At 38.0% G+C, this 20,332-nt stretch overlaps 1 protein-coding gene across 1 annotated transcript; it reads left to right on the forward strand.

Moving 5' to 3' along the window:
- Positions 1 to 548: 548 nt before the first annotated feature.
- MINAR2 (membrane integral NOTCH2 associated receptor 2) lies at positions 549 to 16,492 on the forward strand. Its single transcript, XM_059416584.1, has 3 exons — positions 549 to 713; positions 12,639 to 12,866; positions 16,313 to 16,492. The coding sequence occupies exons 1-3, from the start codon at positions 549 to 551 to the stop codon at positions 16,490 to 16,492; spliced, it is 573 nt and encodes a 190-aa protein (XP_059272567.1).
- Positions 16,493 to 20,332: the final 3,840 nt, after the last annotated feature.

Raw genomic sequence — 20,332 nt, forward strand, 5'->3', positions numbered from 1 at the left:
CAAACAAGAGAAGAAACAAGATCCTAAATGTCACATGGGAGACTGCATGGGCCGGGGCCAAGCCAGCTGGTGAGCTCGGTGACGTTCAGAGAGAAAAACTAAGTAATCGCTCCCTTACAGGTGATATTTCATGGTCTCCAATTATGGACTATGACACGGAAATGCTGGCAGTCTCCTTTATCCAGAGAATAGCTCCTCTTGAACTGCCCTTTCTGATGCTGTACAGAGAAATGTTTAGTGCTATATAGCGAATTTTGGCATTTTGTTAAGTTCGATGAGTGTAGCCCTATCTGTCCCATTTAAGCACTGTGAATGCAGGTGTGTGTGTGTGTGTGTGTGTGTGTGTGTGTGTGTGTGTGGTGTGAAAGGCAAGGCAGCATGCTGCATTGTTCTTGTGTGTTGATATATCATTTCAAGACTGGCTCCCAGTGTAGCTGAGAGACCTGGTTTCAGATGCCAGTTGGAGCGTCCTCGGGCTCATTAATAATGGACCAGTCTGGCAAGAGCAGCCTCACTTCCTTTGTTTTCCGCCGCAGAAGAAGGGGAACATGGATCTCTCCGTTTTGCCAAACAACAACCATCCTGACAAATTCCTGCAGCTCGACGTGAAGTCTTTCATGAGGAGCTCAGCTCTTCTTCAAGCCAGCCTGGCAAGGTTTCCGGGGGGGAATTACCCTGCTGCGCAGCACTGGCAAAACCTTGTGTACTCACAGGTAAAATCCGGGAGATGAAGCACGTGGGGCGGGGCTCGTTTCTTTCTCCCTAGCTACCATTTCATTATTTGTACAAAAAAAAAAGTCTGTAGGGAACATGGCATAAGGTAGCAGCTCACGCCTGCAACATAAAAAAGGTCTTTCTTCCTTAGCATCAGGAAAGTCCCTTATCACTTTATAAAATATGTGAATTCCCCCTACCATTCATTTTTCTCTAAGCATTTGCTTTTCGGCCTGTCCTCATTTTAGTGCCTACTTTTCATTTTACTTCTTTTCTTCAGGATTTTTCAAACCACTTGTTACATTTGCGAATTAGACTCTGGGGAACAGCCATACCTCTATCTTCTGGTGTATTTTACGCACAAAGCAGCCCATGCTCACACTGGGGACTCATACACAGCCTCTGAGGCAACCAGGGAACTCCCTTTTGCCCCTCTTAGACTGACTCCCTTTCATTTCACGCAGAGAACACTCAGCACAACAGTGGTTATCTAATGACTTCAGGAAAGGAAAATACGAGGAGCTCTCCTCCTTGGAAAGGTGCTGGCTCTTGTCTTAGATACTCTTCCACAGATACAAGACGTAATGATCAGAATTGTCAAACCCCATGCAGACTTTATTTGTTGCTTTCTTCTTTTGCACCTTCCTTTACTTTGCTGATGGAACAAGAAGAATAAAGCTGATGAGTTCCATGTGCTGGAATAAACATAAGGGCCCTGACTGTTGGACAGCCCATGAAACAGGAATCATCTCTGTTTTGAGATGTGGAGGCTAATGGGGTTAAGGGTTAGTCAATTTAGAAACAGGAAGAAGCATTTCATTTCAGAACAGATGTGACTGACCTACAAACCCCTGCAAGTCATTAAACCCTTTGGAGTGGTTCAAATTCCCTGAACAGAAATTTGTTTTCTTTTAAGAAACAGTTGCTACTCATGAGTCCTGGTGTAAAGTGACTCCTTTGTGGTGTGTTTGTGGGCTCCTCGGGACCTTTATCATGAGATCATTCAAAACCAAGTACACTCAAATGATTATGTAAGTGTTTCCTCCACCTATAAGGGTTTTAATTTATTTCCCTCATCAGGCAGCCTGCTAGGACAACTGCCGTTGTAAAATATTTCGCATCCTTCCCCTTTGTAATCTTTAAAACTCTCCCCCTGCCAAACCTGTACACACCTTTTCGGTTATGGTTTTCCTATTTTAACTTAAATGTGGTGAAATTCTTCCTTTTCCTTCCTTGTTGTTAATATCATGGAACAGGATGATTCAAAAATCAATTCAGAAAACCTTGGCCCTCCTAGGCTATGAAGTTTAGTCAAAAGAAAACGTATCCAGTAAATTCCTTTGAGCTTGGAACACATCAGTCTGTCTTTTGTTTGGTACTGGAGTTGACCTATTTCCTTCATGGGAATCTTTACAGTTTAAAGCTCTGTTGAATGTTGTTCCTAAACCTCAATAAAATGCATCCGATTTTTAAGGGGAATCTCCTTCAACAGGTAGGCCCTGATGAGCTGAAGTATTCACCCAAGGTAAAAATCTGCTTCTTGTGTCTTTAGATATGGTTATTGGTAAGTGTAAACTGTATATAAACTTACTAAATTTAGTTTTCCTTTTACTCTTAAAAAAAATGTTAAATGACAGAATAAAGGCCAACTTACTGTTGAAATGATGCATAGTATGGGGGGAAATAAATCTTATAAATTCTGATAGTTTGTTAGGCATGACCCAAATTAGGACTAGGTACGATTTATATTTACTACTAGAAGAAGTAATTCTTCTTTCCATGGATGAACTTAAAATTCAGGAGTGTTATATTTGTTGGCTAAAATATAAATCTAAAATAAAAAGATATATGAAAGTTTTAAGTGACTGTAGTGAGTGTACCTGGTGTATTGAGGTGTTAGGCGTGCATAAGGTGGCAGCTGTCAAAAGTTCTTCATTTACAGTCCTCATTCTGTTGGGGATACATTAAGCCAATGGGAAGAGCATTGAATAAAGGGATGAGAAACTTGATTTCCTTTTTCTTTTTAATATTTTATTTATTAGAGTGCACATGTGGCAGAGTGACAGAGAGAGCAGGAGTGGGGGCAGGGAGGGAGAAGCAGGCTTCCCAGGGAGTAGGGAGCCCCACATGGGGCTCAATCCCAGGATCCTGGGATCATGACCTGAGCCAAAGGCAGACACTTAACCAACTGGAGCCACCCAGGCACCCCAGAAACTTGGTTTCTTGCTTCAAATTCATAGTAAGCCCCTTTAAGAGACATGTATTATCGCCTTTATTTTGTTTATGCCTCAATGTATCTACTTGAAAAATTAGTATAATATTAATTTTACATATCTGTTTAAAATTGAGAATGAATAAAAATAATATGAGGTTAAAACAACTCAGAGAAAAGGTTTCCTATAAAAGTTTAAGAAATGTGTATTATTTTTATTATTTGACAGTATTCCAAATTGTGTTGAAATTATCCTTTCCTTAGATTTTTTGAAAAACAGTAGATAATACTACTTGCATTTTTTAATTTATAGTGCAGATGGGGGGCGGTGGTATTAGGGAATATAGTAAATACATCTGTCAAACCATAACTCAAGCGGTAGATTTTATATTCACACGAAATCCGCACAGACTTCAGAGTTGTGTCAGTTTATCCTGGGGTCTTGCACCACCCAGATGCCTGGTGTTTGGGCTTCAGACCACCTCAGAGACTGTCAAAGGACTTAGCCTCCAACCATTGCCTTCAATATTAGTGGTAACTCAGCAGTTAAAACTCATATCCTATAATTCAAATGTGAAGTTGAATTCCTCAATACATGCATCATATTTCTATCCATGATTTATCTCTCAAAGCTTCTTTAAAAATTCACATTCCATTTCCAGAAGAAGTTCTGTCAACCATTTTTATATGCAGAGGCAGTTCTGGGCATATAGAAAAGTGAGCCCTTGTTCTCATGCTTGCCAGCAGCCCCAGATACTGGATTCCACGCTGTGCAAACACACAGGTCACTGGAGTTTGCAGGGGGAGAGAACGAGCATGTATTTCCTGATCTCACTGTATTTATACTTTTCTTAAATTCTTTCACTAGAGGAGTAAAGAAGTTTCACCGTAAATTTCATCTCAGTGCAATGAACAAACGTTCACCAAAATCTAATGTTTCTGGTTGTTAAAATAATTTGGGGCATGTATCTGATGAAGGCATTTGGAATTGTATTCCAAATATTTCTGCCAATCCCTGTATAAAATGAGATAATAAAAGGAAAAGGCAAACTTTTTTTTTTTTAGTTTAAGTGATAAAATATGTTTTTTCAGATAATGTAGTGTCCCCCTGACTTTTTTTTTTTTTTTTTTTTTTGATTAGCAGTTAGACTTCGTAATCTTTTCAGACGAATCTCTTTATTTTATCTTTTCCTGGTTTCCAGGAGCATTTGGTGCTAAACCTGTGAGCTGGACCAAAAGGCCAAGGACAAGAGATTGCTCTTCCCTTGATTTCTAGATTTCTAGACAGTGTTATTTCCTGGGTTTATTCCTTAATCAACTTTCCTTGCCTTTTCTTTTTTTTTTTTTTTTTTTAAGTCTTAATAGCTAACTTTTCCCTGTAAATTTTAACGTCTCTTCTATCTCAGTTTTTTTCTTTTGGGTGTTTTTGGGCTGTGTTTTCTTTTGTTTTGTTTGTTTTTTGGCTGTTGTTTTTGTTTTGAGGCTATGATTGTACATTTTAGCAATCTGACTCTGGACAGGTCCATGAGATCCATCGTGCCTTCTCTAAAAATGTCTCTATTCCTAATCCTCCACTTACTATTCTGAAAAGAACAGCCCTGCATACACAATACTCTCCCATTTTTAATCCTGTATTTGGGGAAATGCTATATAGAACCTTTGAGGCACTTAAATTATTATCTAGGAAGTAGACTGAAGGGCATTGTTCTGTTGCTCAGGGGTTTACGTGCAAGTGTCAGAACATGATGTATCAAGTTAGTCTAAATTTATGCAGTTTACAAAATCTCCAGTGGGGTCTGGAATTTAGCCTTAGACAGTGTGCGGCCAGAAACAACACCAAAATTGTCCCACTGTACTGTTCTCAGACCAGACCCAAATGCCTCTGGCGCTGAAGCCTTTATGAAGGACACCATCAGTGTTACAAAAGCTTGTATGGGACTCCAGAGTCCTGGGTAGGTGGAGAGATAGGCAAGAAACCAAATTCATGAGAGGCCCGGGTCAGACCACAAAAGCTTGGGATTTGTTGTCTGAGATTTTAAATTTTATCCTGAAAATTTTGAGGGCCTGGTAAAATTTTTAAGCAAGAAGATCGCGCAATCCAATCTATGTTTTATAAAGATAGCCATTCTAGTACTTCAGAAACAGAAATACTGTAGTCATTGGGGACCACAAATTTGTTTGTACTGAGTAATAGATAATAAATAATTAAAAATTTATAGATATAGTAATTTTATAGTAATAGATAAATAAAATGCCATATTTGCATTATGATTATGAAAGCAATTTTATTGCATGTGCAGATCAAATTGGGGGAAAATGGTAATCTTTATGATCTTGATTCTCCCAATTCATAAAGATGATGTATCTTTTTCATTTCTTCAGTACTTCCTATGAACCTTCAACGATGTCTTATAATTCTCCACATTGAAGTTTTCATAAAGTTGATTAGGTTTATATCTAAATATTGATAAAGCTTTGTGCTCCTAAGACTAGAACATTTTAAATCATATTTCATAATATATATATATATATATATATATATGGAAGACAAAATGGATTTTAGGTAAAAGACTTTGTTAGATACAGAGGATTGCTATGAAATGAATAAAAGTAGGTATCATTAGTAAAATATAATAATTCTAAACTTACATGCATCTAATAGTCTCAATCTTTGTAAGGCAAAACTGGAGATATTTACAAGGAAAAATTTATGCATGTTATTTTTATCAAGCAGACAAAACAATTACTAAAGATAAAAAGGATTTGAGCAATAAAATTAAGTTCAATTAAGTGATATATACTGAACAATTGAAAACATTAATTTTTAACATATATACTGCATATATACAAAAATTGATGTGCTAGACTCTAAAGTAAATTTCAAAGACTCAGTATTACATGAATCATGCTGTTTGAACACAATCAACTTAGTTAGAAATTTATATATCAATATCAAAAAGTTAAAGTATGACATATTGTAGAAAACTAAAACACACACTTTAAGGAAACAATAATGGAAATTAAGAATGTAGGACAGGGGGCGCCTGGGTGGCTCAGTGGGTTAAAGCCTCTGCCTTCAGCTCAGGTCATGATCCCAGGGACCGGGGATCGAGCCCCACATCTGGCTCTCTGCTCAGCGGGGAGCCTGCTTCTACCTCTCTCTTTGCCTGCCTCTGTGCCTACTTGTGATCTCTCTGTCAGTCAAATAAATAAATAAAATCTTTAAAAAAAAAAAAAAAGGATGTAGAACAAGATGAAAATGAAAAATGCTACATTTGTAAAATTGTTGCCAGGAGCTGAAATGGTATTTTGAGAGACTACAATAGAAGTATATGTTTGCATGATAAAAGCAGAATGAGAAAATTAATGAGGTAATAAGAGACAATGAAGATAGAAGTAGGGAAAACTAGCCTGTATGTTAACTGCAATTTAAATAAAATTTAAAAAAACATAGAAATCAATACATAGTACAAAAGAAAAAAACAAATACACAATGAAGCAGATGAATGATGTTGAAAGCTATTTCTCTGGAAGGGCCAGAAAGACAGAAAACACCTCTGGCAATGCTGCTTAGAAAAAAAAAAGACATCCACAGGGCTAGAAACTTAAAGGAAACACAAGTAAAGAATAGCAGAGGGGTGCCTGGGTGGCTCAGTGAGTTAAACCTCTGTCTTTGGCTCAGGGTCCTAGAATGGAGCCCCATATCGGGCTCTCTGCTCATCAGGGAGCCTGCTTCCTTCCTCTCTCTCTCTCTGCCTGCCTCTCTGCCTACTTGTGATCTCTGTCTGTCAGATAAATAAATAAAAAATATTTCAAAAAAAAGAATAGCAGCAATTAAGAAATGTAACATACGGATAATGAGAGGAATTTTGAGAGGAATTTGAAAACTTTACATGCAACTGGGTAGTTTCCCACATAGCATAGGAAACTTAAAGAAAAACAGAAATTGTTAATAAATCTGTAATCATTTTACTATGGAATCAGTAGTTTTAAATCTATCCCAATTGCACAAAAATCAAAAAATACCAGGCCAATTGAGTATTGTAGTCAACTTCTACCAGAGAGTCTTGAAAATGAATCATTCCTATTATTGTCAAATTCTTCTAGAAAATGGGAAAACAAAGATGTTTGTATCCACAACATAACTTCAGCTACCACTAACAATTGTATATATAAGAGACCCTTAATCTTAGAAAACAAATTGAGTGTTGCTGGGGGGTGGGGGACAAGGGATAGGTTTGCTAGGTTATGGACACTGGGGAGGGTATGTGCTATGGTGAGTGTAAGACTGATGATTCACAGACCTGTACCCCTGGGGCAAATAATACATGAGATGTTAATTAACAAAGGATATATGTATATCCTTTTTTATCATATATATATACATATTTTTTTAATTAACAAAGGATATACATATATATTTATATAATACATGTTATATAATTTACATATTATGTAAATATATGATGTATAGTTACATAAATTTGTATATTTATAAATATATATTTTATATTATATGAATATATGATTATAATAATATTATTATATATTATATATAAATATTTATTTTGTATCTATAAATTCTTCCTTTCTGAATGGGAAAAATTAAAGGCATTGCAGTCACAGGCTCCTGGGTGGTTCAGTCAGTTAAGTGTCTGCCTTTGGCTCAGAACATGATTTCAGGGTCCTAGGATCAAGTCCCATGTTGGGCTCCCTGCTTGGCAGGGAGTCTGCTTCTCCTTCTGCCCCTCCCCCCACACTTGTCAGCTCTCTCTCTCACACAAAAACAAATAAATAAAACCTTTAATAAATAATAGATAAAATAAATAGATCAATAAATAAAATAGAGACATGGCAGTCACTCTTCCAAAGTAATTCTGAGGTCTCATGGGAATAGTTTATGTGGACTCCTTCCTTGAAGGTGTGGAAGATTGATTAGGCCACAGTTCTGCTTTTTAGAATAACTTTTGAGGCACTGTTCTATATAGTCCTTGATTCCACCCTCTAGGAAGCATCCCCTTGTTCACTGTTCTCTTTTGCCACATCAGAAGTAGACCCTTCTTCAAGAATAGGCTTCAAGGGATGCCTGGGTGGCTCAGTTGGTTAAGCGGCTGCCTTGGGCTCAGGTCATGATCCCAGAGTCCTGGGATCGAGTCCCACATCGGGCTCCTTGCTTGGCAGGGAGCCTGCTTCTCCCTCTGCCTCTGCCTGCCACTCTGTCTGCCTGTGCTTGTTCTCGCTTCTCTATGACAAATAAATAAAATTTTTAAAAACCTTTAAAAAAAAAAAAAAGAATAGGCTTCAAAGTTTACTCCTACTCAAGGAAATTTAGAAATCTAGGATTATTATCACTGCTTTCTTTTGTTCTGTTTTGTGGTTAATTCTAAACATTCAAAAGCTTTTAGGTATAGGCATGCGGTTTCTTTGGTCATATATTTCTTACAGAATTTAGGAAATTATTTATTAATGTAATCTTATCTGACCTGACTGACTACTTACAGTCAAATTTTTATGTTAGTGAACACAACCCAAAGTCTTTGAAGACATAACTCTCCAAAAGGCTTTAATATCTTGGTTTTCTGCCTCCATTTCTGTATTTTTAGAGTCAGTGACAACCACGTAGAAGCTCTCAAGGATAAGAGTTATGAAAGCACAGCTTAACGTGATCTTTTTCTTGAGTCACTTTATTTGATTGAGAAATTGCAATAGGCATATTTTGCCCAATGCTTTCTTTTTTTAAATTAATTCTGTGTTTTAGTGTTAGGGTCTACAAGTAGATTTTCAACAGTAGAAACATAGTAGGCATTGAATTTCTAGGTCCTCTCTACTCTCTTTCATTTCTTTTTTCCTACTGTCTGGTTCTTTCTCTAATCTCTAATCTCATCTCTTTCTTGTATCATATTAATGTTCTGATAATTGTAATGTCATTACATATATGTAAATGTTCTGATTATTTATAAGAATCTCTTCTAGAGCTACAGGTGATTGGGTTCCCAAATATGACAGATGGCATGTATGCCAATTTTTTTCCCTATAAGATATTAATAACCATCATTCCAGCTGCTCATGATTTTATCATCCCATATTTGGAATTTTAAGATATACTACTTTTTGTATTAGAGAGGATAAGGCAGGCTATGCTGTGATGACACATATCCTCACAAAATATCACTAACTAAAAACAAAATATTTTTTTAAAGATCCGTTTATTTATTAGAGAGAGTGTGTGCACGCAGGGGGAGGGGCAGAGGGAGAGAGAGAATCTTTAAGCACACCCCCTGCTGAGCTCATAGTCTGAAGCTGGGCTCAATCCCAGGACCCTGAGTTCATGACCTGAGCCAAAATCAAAAGTTGGACACTTAATTGACTGAGCCACACCAGGCACTCCAAAATAAAATAAATTGCTTGCTCATGAAAAGTCTGAGAAAGGCAAGTGGATTTTAGGAGCAGCTCTTTTCCAAGAAGTAACCCTGAGCATCAAGTTATTTCATCCTGTAGTTCTGCCATCACAGAATCCTTGCTTCATAGTGACACAAAAATGGAAATGAGGAAAGTAAGCCTAAAACACTGTGGGACATTTCAGGGACCAGGTTCCATGGTGGTTTCTGTTACTTTTATCCATACATCACCAACTAGGAAAGAGCTGGCCCCATTGTAACTTCAAGCCAGACTGGCAAAACCAGTCATCCTTTATCCTCAGGAGGGGAGAATGAAATTCATAAGTATCCATCACCACAATACAGAGCTCTCATTTCTTCTATATTTGCCAGTATATCTTCTCATGTTCTTTCACTCTCATTCTTTGAGTGCTTATATTTCAGGTATTCTTCTTGTAAATATCACATAATTTAATTTTAAAAATCTCATCTGACAATCTCTGTCATTAAAATAGAAGGTTTAGTTTATTAACATTTAACATGATGATTTCTAAAATTTTTCTGTTTTCCTGAGGTTCCCCCTATTCTTTGCTTCTAGTTTTATTGTCTTAAGATCAAGTTTCCTTTATCTTTTTCCTTTATCTGCTTTACTGATTTAGAAACTATATATTCTTTCTCTATTTTTAGTAATATTTCTATACTCTGACACGATTTCTTAAAATATTCTAATCAAAAATATCTCTGTCAATTTTACAGTCCAGTAATTTAATTGTCCCTTATTTTAAAACTCACAAATTAGTAATTATTGTCTCTATTTTACTATAAAATTCATTCTTGGTTAGATAGATTTATCTAAGATAAATATTTATCAATTCTCTTTCTTTGTTTCTTTTCTTTTCTTTTGCTCCACATTTCTTTTTACATATTAATCTTTACTTTTATTATTAAGGTTTTTTTCCTGAAGTACATTTTTTAGAGGTTTTTTTCTTTATTGGCTTGTTAATTCTGTAGTCTAAATTTTTGTTTGTCTCAATATGCATTCTAATTCACTCCTTTTACTGAATGATAGTTTACTTGTATGTAAATGACATAAATAATGACTAAAAGATATTAAAGATAAATGGAGACAAGGTAACAGTCAACACAGAAAAGTCTAGGTAAACTTTAAAGTGTTACTTTCCTTAAATATTGTAAAATACAAGTTATTTTAGAGTTTATATGACTAAAATAATAGAATTATTTTTGAGTTTTTCTTTCGTAAATGTGATCTATCCAGAATGTGGTATCAAGAGTTAGACTCAAATACATGCTTTTTTTTCTTTCTTAAGGTATTTGAAAAATATTACCAAAATATAAATGAACCTTGTTTCTTATCCTGTCATCAGATCTTTAGCAAAGATATTCTATGAATTTTCTCTTCACATGTTTTTCAGACATGAAGTTGTCATGCAACACAAAACATAAATGGCATCATATAGTGGGATAACCTCAGACTTTCAGCAATGTGCTTTAGAATTAAGGGCTTGAATATTATTTTTAGACAATAGCTCTGAATTATTAGTTATTAAAATTATTTTGTTATCTTATACCTTTTAGATATTCAAGGTCTTTATACATTCTAATAGATTCTGTTATTTTTTTCCTGACCTCCCCAAAACTGTATTTTCCTCATTTATAGAGCTTTCTTATTTAAGAAGCTCAAGGAATGGGCTAGCAGACAAGAAAACTGACAAAGCAAATTTGTCAATGTCTGAAGAATTATCCCTCTCAAAGATGATCAAAGATGGCTAGCCTTGAAGAAAAACCTTGAGTCAGAATTATGCTAAGCTGAAATGATCTAATTTTCATATCAAATTGTTTTTTCTCAATTCAGAAACATTTTTATGAGGCTATCCATCTTAAAGACAAATGCTAAGTCAAGATGATGTATTATTTCATTGCAAATTTCAGTATTGAAGAATATAAATTGATTTTAAATGGACCAACAACGTAGTAAATTCAGAGAAGATCTTCAACTTGACCTCTAAGTATGTAAAAAATAGACAGGTTAAGAAAATTAGGGAAAACTAAGGTCAAAGAGAATGTGAATGGTTTGATCTAGATGCTTTTTTTGTTTGTTTGTTTATCAGCCATTTCAGAAGAAAACTGTATATAGTATTAGTTCACAACCTAGCTTACTTAAATACATATTTAATGTGACCTATATGTGCTGAGCAAATCAGTGTCTTGATGTTCATAAATATGACTCAGAAGAATATTAATTGAAACACGTGTATTGAATATTATTGATTATTATTGAAATGTGTGTTTATAAATTGCTGTAAATTCATGAAATGTGTCACCATTATGGTAAGTCTAAGTTTTCTGAAAATTAACTTATGTGGAATTCTTTTCCTTGATGCTCCATGATAACTGAGGCATTAATCTGTAAGCTTTTTGTTTCTTCTTAATTTTATTCAGCCAATGAACACATTTTAAAGCTAGATTTTTCTACTTCCATAATAATTTTATAGTCAGAAAAACAAAAACAAACAAACAAAAACAACCAAAGTAAAACCCTGAAGGTCAAATCAGACACAAGAAAAACACAACTACCCTATGCTGTTAAATTTGAGATACTGGTTGCCCTTGGGCAGGGAGAGGGAAAGGGTTTTGGAAGGGAACAGGATGTGTGCTGGTAATGTCCTCTCTCTTATTGAGCTATATATTTATATGTGTACTTTTCTGCATGTAAATTTGGCTTCAGTAAAAAAATATTTTTTAAAAATCTGAAAGTCAATATTAGAGCCATCTACTAGCCAGCTGGTGTGTAGACACATAAAGGAGTACGATGCTGTTCTGTCCTCCAAGCTGTCTGAAATAGGAGTCCCGATAGAGTTTTTGTGAAAGCCAAGGCGTATCTATAAAATGCCTTTTAATCTTGACTTTGCTGGATTAATACAGCAACATTAAATATTATTTTTTATCAGTCATGCAATGCACAAATAGAAGCAAAATGTCATTAAATATCAATGCAAGTGAGCTGGGAAAAAACTGGCTTTGTTCAGAATTCTGCTATTTGAATTAAAGAACAATGTTCTTTCTCTGTAGTTATAAAAGAGCATTTGAATGAATGATCACTGAGGTTGAACAAGATCACGTGCAAAGAAAAACACTCAATTAATGGCAGGATTCTAGGTCAGACTAGATCCTAGATCCTTTCCTCATTCATTATCCTCATCTGTTGGGTTTCCAGGCAGAATCAGCAGATTTTCAGGGGCCATTATTTCGCATTTCATCCTCTGCTGCCCATGGCCCATTGGTAAGAGAAGGCTTGTCACTGTGTCTCCTAACAGAGAGAAAAGAAGACCATTTCTGCTCAGCGAATGAGGAGATCCGGGCCAGAGGGTGTTGCTGCTGTGGACCATCCCCCACCATCCTTGTCATCAGTTCTGAAGAATAACCCACTCTATGGTGACCTAAGTTTGGAGGAAGCTATGGAAGAAAGAAAAAAGCATCCCTCGTGGACGGTTGAGGAATATGACAGGCATTCCCTGCACACAAACCTTTCTGGGCATCTAAAGGTACTCAAACCAAAGAATCACTTCCTTCAATTGATGAAGTTCTGTCAAATATTCCTTTAAAAAAAAAAATGAATATTGGGCGCCTGGGTGGCTCAGTGGGTTAAGCCACTGCCTTCGGCTCAGGTCATGATCTCAGGGTCCTGGGATCAAGTCCCCCATCGGGCTCTCTGCTCAGCGGGGAGCCTGCTTCCCTCTCTCTCTCTCTGCCTGCCTCTCTGACTACTTGTGATTTCTCTCTGTCAAATAAATAAATAAAATCTTAAAAAAAAAAAAAATGAATATTAAGGTGACAAGTACTCTTCACTAGACCCAGATCTCTAGAGTTGAGGTCCTTTTGGCTCCTGGCATCCCTTTCTCTCTCCTATGGATTTGTTCTTAGTTTTACTATGTCAGCAATTACTGTCATCTCTCTGGTGTAGAGAGAAAGAAATGATGAGACACAGAAAGATTTACCTAGAAGGTTAAAGGTTTTTGAAAATTGATTTACCAGATTATGTATGTTTTCCCCTAGTTTTGTGAGCATTTATTTCATGAAGACTCAAGAATTCCCTTACCTACATTGATTCAAAACTATTCGATGCTCTTAGGCATGGGACAAAACAGTTCTCATCAAGGGTCATGGTATTCCAAGCCCACTCAGTGATTTAAGATTACAGATTTACATTTTGGACCTTTTCCTGTGTCTCAGTAACAAAACAAAACAAAAACATTTCAACACAGGAAAAGTATGCAATGAACTCATTCACCCAGCTTAAACCCAACTTCAGTTTTTCTTTGTTTTCTTTTTCTCCCCCTGGTGTCATCTATCACATAGAAAATCTAGAAATACCTGCAAAGCAAGGAGAATGGCCCTCTGTTTTCTGAGTGGACCAGATTCCTCCCCAGCTTTGGCTTGCCTCTGCCTGCCCTGAGGTCAGGGAGGCCTGACTTTTTCTGCATACACTTCATTTAAGGTGTATCTGCTCTGAGTCCCATATGTTAAGCACCTGAAGAGTTTTTTCTGTCGCAAGGGAGACAATATCGTGTCCCCTTAAAATCTGATACTTTTAAAAATCCCGAATGTGCACTCTTGAAATATCTTGTCCAGAGTCTTTGAGGCTCTTTAACGTCCTAGTAGATTGAACATATCTCCTCCTTAATGTAGCCTCTTTTCCAAAGAAGTTTCCATAACAGATGTTCCCCCATAGCAACAATAATCTTCTAGGGGTTTTTTGGTTTTGTTTTGTTTTGTTTTGTTTTGTTCCTATCACGAGTCTGAAGGTCAGGTCCTCTAAGAAATTAGTTAGTTTTTTTTTCCTTTTTCTTTCTTTTTTTTTTTTAAATTAAGTTTTTATTTTAATTCCAATGTGGTTAAAGTACAGTCTTGTATTCATTTCAGGTGCACAATATAGTGATTCAACAATTCACCCAGGGCTCATCATGAAAAGTGTGCTCCTTAATCTCTATCTGGCTTTCACATTCCCCAGCTCCCTTCCCTCTGTCCTCTATAGTTAGTTAAAAGTCTGTTTAAAAAAAAAAAAAAAAAAGAGTCTGTTTCTTGGCCTCTCTCTCTCTCTCCCTCTCTCCCCCTCTCGCTCCTTCTCTCTTTCCTTTGCTTATTTGCTCTCTTTCCTTTGCTTATTTCCACATGAGTGGAATCATACGGTATTTGTCTTTCTCTGACTTATTTTGCTTAGCATTAAATTACTCTCTAGCTCCATCCATGTCTTTGCCAATGGCAAGATTTCATTTCTTTTTATGGCTGAATAATATCTCATTATATATCATATCTTTATCCATACATCTTTTGATGGACACTTAGGCTGCTTAAAAAGTCACTTTCTACAATTAGGAAAGCATGTATTGTTCTATTTCACAAATATTTCTTGACCGTGTGACAGAGGCTCGTCTCTACTCTTTATCGTTTACCTGAATGGCAAAAGGGTTGTGAAGATGAGTATTACTGTCCCTGCACCAAAAAGTCCATCTAACTGATCAGAGTAACAAAACCATAATTATAGAACAAAATAAAAGAAGAGGATGATGTTGTAATAATAACAGAAAGGGCTATGCAGACTTAAAAGGAGGACAAAATCACACTGGATTATAAAAAGACATCACGAAAAGAGTTAATTTAGGAAGAATGGATAGAATTCCAAAAGATACCGATGGTTGGCATGTGTGGGGAGGCTCTTCCGTCTGGAGTAACAGGAAAAAAAGCACAAATTCCAGAAAGTAAGAGAGATTGTCAGAACAATAAATAGTGTGGTGCCATTGTCACTACAATTTAACTAATAGAATAACAGGAAAATACTTAAAAAGTGTTTGGATGTAAGCTAAGGAGATTGAACATCATTGGCAATGAGTAATATTTCTGTTGGCAAATTCCACAAGCTCTGTTTCAGAAGAGCAAATAGGGATACAGTGTGGGCATTGCGTCACTGAACCTGGGGACTGTTCCCTCCCCATCCATCCGCCACACATAGAGTTTCCCTCAGAGCCTTTGCAGACCTCATGAGCACTCTTTTGAGGGATGCTTCTGAAAGTCATAGCTTTAGTTTTCATTAGAATTTCTTTTTTTTTTTTTTAAGATTTTATTTATTTGTCAGAGACAGAGGGAGAGAGAGCGAGGGAGCACAGGCAGACAGAGAGGCAGGCAGAGGCAGAGGGAGAAGCAGGCTCCCTGCCGAGCAAGGAGCCCGATGTGGGACTCGATCCCAGGACCCTGGGATCATGACCTGAGCCGAAGGCAGCTGCTTAACCAACTGAGCCACCCAGGCGTCCCTTCATTAGAATTTCTATCTATACTTCATACATTCAACTTCTTTCCTCACCATCCCCGTGCATCTCATAACCAGCAGACAGAGCCCCTAACTTATTTTCTGAAACTTTTTCACCTCTTACAGGCTGTAAAACCTCCAAGTGCCTTTGGCCAATACCATTTTTCTAAATTATAAATAAAAAAGGAGAAAGGAAACCCCACATTTAGTTACCAGGGCTAATTAGGAGCAGAATGTAAGAGGCGTCTGGAATTATGGAAGTTCTTCCTAAGGATTGTAGGCATTAGACTTGACTTTGACGAGGGCACAAAATATGTGAAGGATACAAGTCAAGCAGACAAGGAATTGCAAGATTATCTATCCTTCTGCATAGTCCATACAAATTTTATTTTACTAGCTTTTTAAGACCAGGAAGTTTAAATGGTAGCAATACGGTGGAGGAATTGTTTTGCCATCACCAGCATTTGCCCAGCTCCCTGTGTGTGTGCCCCTTCTGCACCCAGCAGGGCGCTACTGACCCCCAAAGCTGGCTTAAAGTTCACTGAGACTAGAGAGGCAGAGAGAGGGCGGGCACCTCAGCTGCAAGCCGTTGCTGATGAAAAATCAGCAGTTCTGCAGTGTCAGTAAGTCTGAAACACTGGTTACTGATTGATCCTATTCTCCTACGTAATTTTGTTTTCTTTTTAGGAAAATCCTAATGACCTACGGTTTTGGTTGGGAGACATGTACACGCCTGGTTTTGATACCTTATTGAAAAAGGAAGAGGAACAAGAAAAGCATTCAAAATACTGTCGTATAGGTCTGATTTTGCTCCTTGTTGCCTGCATCTTGGTTTTCATAGTGACTGTTTGCACATTTTTCACCTAAAGAAAACTGCAGCAGATACAATGGCTTGAAATTTCTTAAAAATCTTTCTAAATAAACATTTGCAGAAAAACATGCTCACGTGGTATGAATGTACTGGGGAATGTTCAGCTAGGTGTCATTGTCTTGTAGAACGTAAATGTTGCCTGAGACATGCTGGCTTTCTCTGTTTTGTTCTAGAAACCTTGGTAGGAATTCCGGGTGACCAGGAATTCTGGGGATCAGAATCACAGGAAAGCCCCTATAACAACCAAAATGAAACACAGGATAGAGAACAAGGAGAGAGCGCACCAACAATTGTTGGCAGGCCTCCCAACCCCACCCCACCCCACCACCGCCCATCATCCCTAAGAAAGTTGAGCAAAGCATTTTTTGGCTGCCCCACGTGTGCAAGATGAAAACTGGTTGTGCTGACTGTTAGGTTGAGTTCATGCTGTTTTATCTGCTTTTATTCCTATTTAAGCTAGGAAAGGTGTGTAGGGGGCTTGATTCAAACCGATTCTCATTTTCTCAGAATTGCTTTATAAATGCCTCTGTTTGATATAGCAATTTCAGTATACCTAAACTGGAACGGGCCCTTATTCTATAATTAATTACATTTACAGCCAGTTGGGCTTACTGACTGATCCACGTTGGCTATTGTGAGCCCTGGTGGCTCTCAGGAAGTATGTATCACCACCCATAGGGTCTCAGAGAAGGCCCTAGAAAAGCACAGGAAAAACAGCTAAGGGAGTAACATCTGAATCCCAACTGTGTGTTTTGCTAACTGTTGGACCCTGCACAAGTTATTGTTTCTGAGAAAGGATAGAATCAGCTCCCTGGTAGGGCTCATCTAAGGGCTAAATAAGAGACAGGTAAGAAAAACACAGGGCTCCTAATACACAGTTGCCTAGATGAGGATGGTTCTTGCTACAGATATGTGCTAAGCTTATTGGCACCCCAAGGCCACCTGCCATTGCCTGCTGTGATAGCTGGGGACATGATGCTGGTCACAGATGGAGAATCAAGTCACCTGCCTTCTCTTTATTCTAGAACACCGGATCTTGACTCCCTCATCCCTGCTCCTTTCTCTTCTTTTCGGACTCCCCCAACCCCCAGATAATTTAGTGCATAAAGTAGAAAAGGAACTTCCTCCTCTTCCCATTAATCAGCCTTTGGGATTACCACACCATTCTACTTCTCTTAAAGATACTTGAAAAAAAGAACACGGAAGTGCAGCTTTATGATACAAGAAATTTATCGTGCACAATTGTCTTAGCTATATTTGTAGAGCTTAACTTCTTGTTCCTCCTCTCATCTGTAATAGGTTTTAGCCCAATATAGAACTGAATTAAGGAGAGAGGAAGGTCCTGGGGACTCCCGAGGGCAGACCCACTCATTGTGGATGCCTGGCAGACAGCCGCTTGGTATTAACTCTGTTTTCAAAGCTTGAGTGCCCAGCATTTGCCTCTAAGGGATTCAAACTATACTCAGGTCCCTGCTCCGCATGGAAATAATTTGTGTTGCACCAGGTTACACCCAGCTGTCTGGGGCCACATACAGGTAAGACTCACTCCACGGGGATATCCACATAAGTGTGCCAAGCTGCCACCCTCGTGTCCTGGTGCCCTGTCCCCCCACCTCCTTACCTTTCTCTTCTGCCGATTCAAGCACCTGGGAACCTCCTGTTCTCTCCAGTACTCCTCTGCTCTCTTCCATGATCCTAACACTCATTTATGTTTCAGCACAAATGTGTTTATTACTTTGCTATTGCTCCCAAACCAATCTTCACTTTTCGCCTTCAGTCTAACTGTAGGATCAAAATTTATTATTATCCCTCATTGGATTAATGTTATACATCTACACGAAAGGGAAAGTCATAAACTGAGTGAATACATCCCTGTGTGCACTCAAAATCCTACTGTGAAAGCCTTTCCAGCCTCTCCTTCAGTATGTGTTCTGAAAATGGCTCTAGCAGAAAAAGCACAATAAGGTCATGGAAAATACGGAGGTGATGGCCCTAAGCAGGCTTAAGTTTAAATCTGGGCTTTTGAAAAAAAGCTATGATCCAGATTCAGTGAATCAATGTTTTTAAAGTATTTAAATACAATCCTTGGCACATAATAGGTAGCCAATAAATGATATATATCATTATCTTCAAAAAAGTGACTCTTTTAATCACTTATTTTTTTTCTAAATTGGGGTAAGAAAGTCTGGGCTCCACTAATTCTTCAACAATAATGGTTTCAAAGCATATTCTTTCCCAGGCTCTTTCAAAGGTGCAGCGCCCAAAAAGTTTTGTTCTGTTGTTTTGTTTTGTTGTGTTGTGCTCTATTTTGCTTTTGGATATTAGGTGTGTTAGAGCCGTAAAAGCAAAGAGTCTGGTAATTTCCTAGAGAAAAACATTCCAAAGGTGGATACTTTTTTAAAGTGCTGCTCACAGATTTAAGAGAATTGAAATTGTTTTTTACATAACCCATTAATGGCTATTCCAATTATATTCATGTTGCTGCCATCAAGTGGAGAGTTCAGTGGGCAGAAAATAAAAAGTGCCCGAGGCAGTTCTTTTTCTACAGAGTGCGCTCCTGCCATCTGGTGGTGAAGTTTACCGCCTGCCGTTAGCCCCTGAAAATGCATTCTGCCCGAGATGCTTCTCAGGTGAGGGGCTGACAGCTGCTGTGATTAGAATGAGTGTGGTCACGTGGCCAGGAGCTCCTGCCTCCCTTCTTGCAACCACTAATTTTGGTTCCTGCTCATCTTGCTAGAAGAGAGATATGGCTGCCCCAGAGTCATTCTCCTGAAGGCAGCGCTGGGACCCTGGACATAAACTCCTGACTACTTACTACGTAAAGCAGGCTGAAGCCAAAACGAGTGGTATTCTTGGATATTGCTCCATTGCCAGCCTCCAACTGGTTAAAATTTTCGGAATATTAAATCTCCTACCGCGGTGTGGGCTAAAGGTATGGTCTGAATTTCTACACTTTTAGCTCTCAGTGCCTTTAAATATTTTTTAATTCCCCTTTTTTCCTATACCTATTGTTTATTAGTAGTTTTAAAATTCTCCCCTCATGTAACTGAAGAGGTGGTTTTATCAGCTATGAAAAAAGAATGTCAAAACTGTAATTAGAGAGGGCCATTAAATATCAAGCTGTCTGGATTTCTACTTACACATGCACAGAGTCTCACAGACTGTAGAGGAAAGATAACTTTGCTGGTTCCTTCCAAAAAATCACTTAGTCCAGGCTCTTGCCCAACTTGAGGTGAGAATATTCAACCGAAGTGAGCAATTTCAGAAACTGAACACAGCTTTCTGCCAGGGCGGTTGTTCTGCTCTCATTTTATGAACACCATGACTCACGGACCTGATCAAATTTCCTTCTTTGTGCGGCTTGCTGGAAAAATTCAGGAGCAAACTGGGCCCTCTCTCCTAGGAAGTGGGCAGGACTTCCTCCTGTGCTGTCCTGATTCCGTGCCTCTACGTTAGAATCACTCCTTTGCCTCACCCTCCTCTCTACCACAACTATGTGGTATCTCCCCGTGCTATTTTTTTCTCAGTGCCTTGGACATAATGGAAAGATCAGAGTAGGTAGACCGTTCTGTGTGTTTATTATGTGTATATAAAAACCAAAGATGAAAGGTTCTCTTTCAAAAGAAAAATTTGAAATTAAAAATATATTTTAGGGGCGCCTGGGTGGCTCAGTGGGTTAAGCCGCTGCCTTCGGCTCAGGTCATGATCTCAGGGTCCTGGGATCGAGTCCCACATCGGGCTCTCTGCTTAGCAGGGAGCCTGCTTCCTCCTCTCTCTCTCTCTCTGCCTGCCTCTCTGCCTACTTGTGATCTCTCTCTGTCAAATAAATAAAATCA

This window comes from Mustela nigripes, chromosome 12 (assembly GCF_022355385.1).
Source record: "Mustela nigripes isolate SB6536 chromosome 12, MUSNIG.SB6536, whole genome shotgun sequence".
Taxonomy (NCBI): domain Eukaryota; kingdom Metazoa; phylum Chordata; class Mammalia; order Carnivora; family Mustelidae; genus Mustela; species Mustela nigripes.

Bases quoted from the DNA above. Each gene is read 5' to 3' on its own strand.
- MINAR2 (XM_059416584.1), top strand. From the start codon at position 549: ATGGATCTCTCCGTTTTGCCAAACAACAACCATCCTGACAAATTCCTG. The intron at 714-12,638 runs GTAAAATCCGGG...GTCTCCTAACAG, and splicing joins AAAACCTTGTGTACTCACAG to AGAGAAAAGAAGACCATTTC. The intron at 12,867-16,312 runs GTACTCAAACCA...TTTTCTTTTTAG, and splicing joins ACCTTTCTGGGCATCTAAAG to GAAAATCCTAATGACCTACG.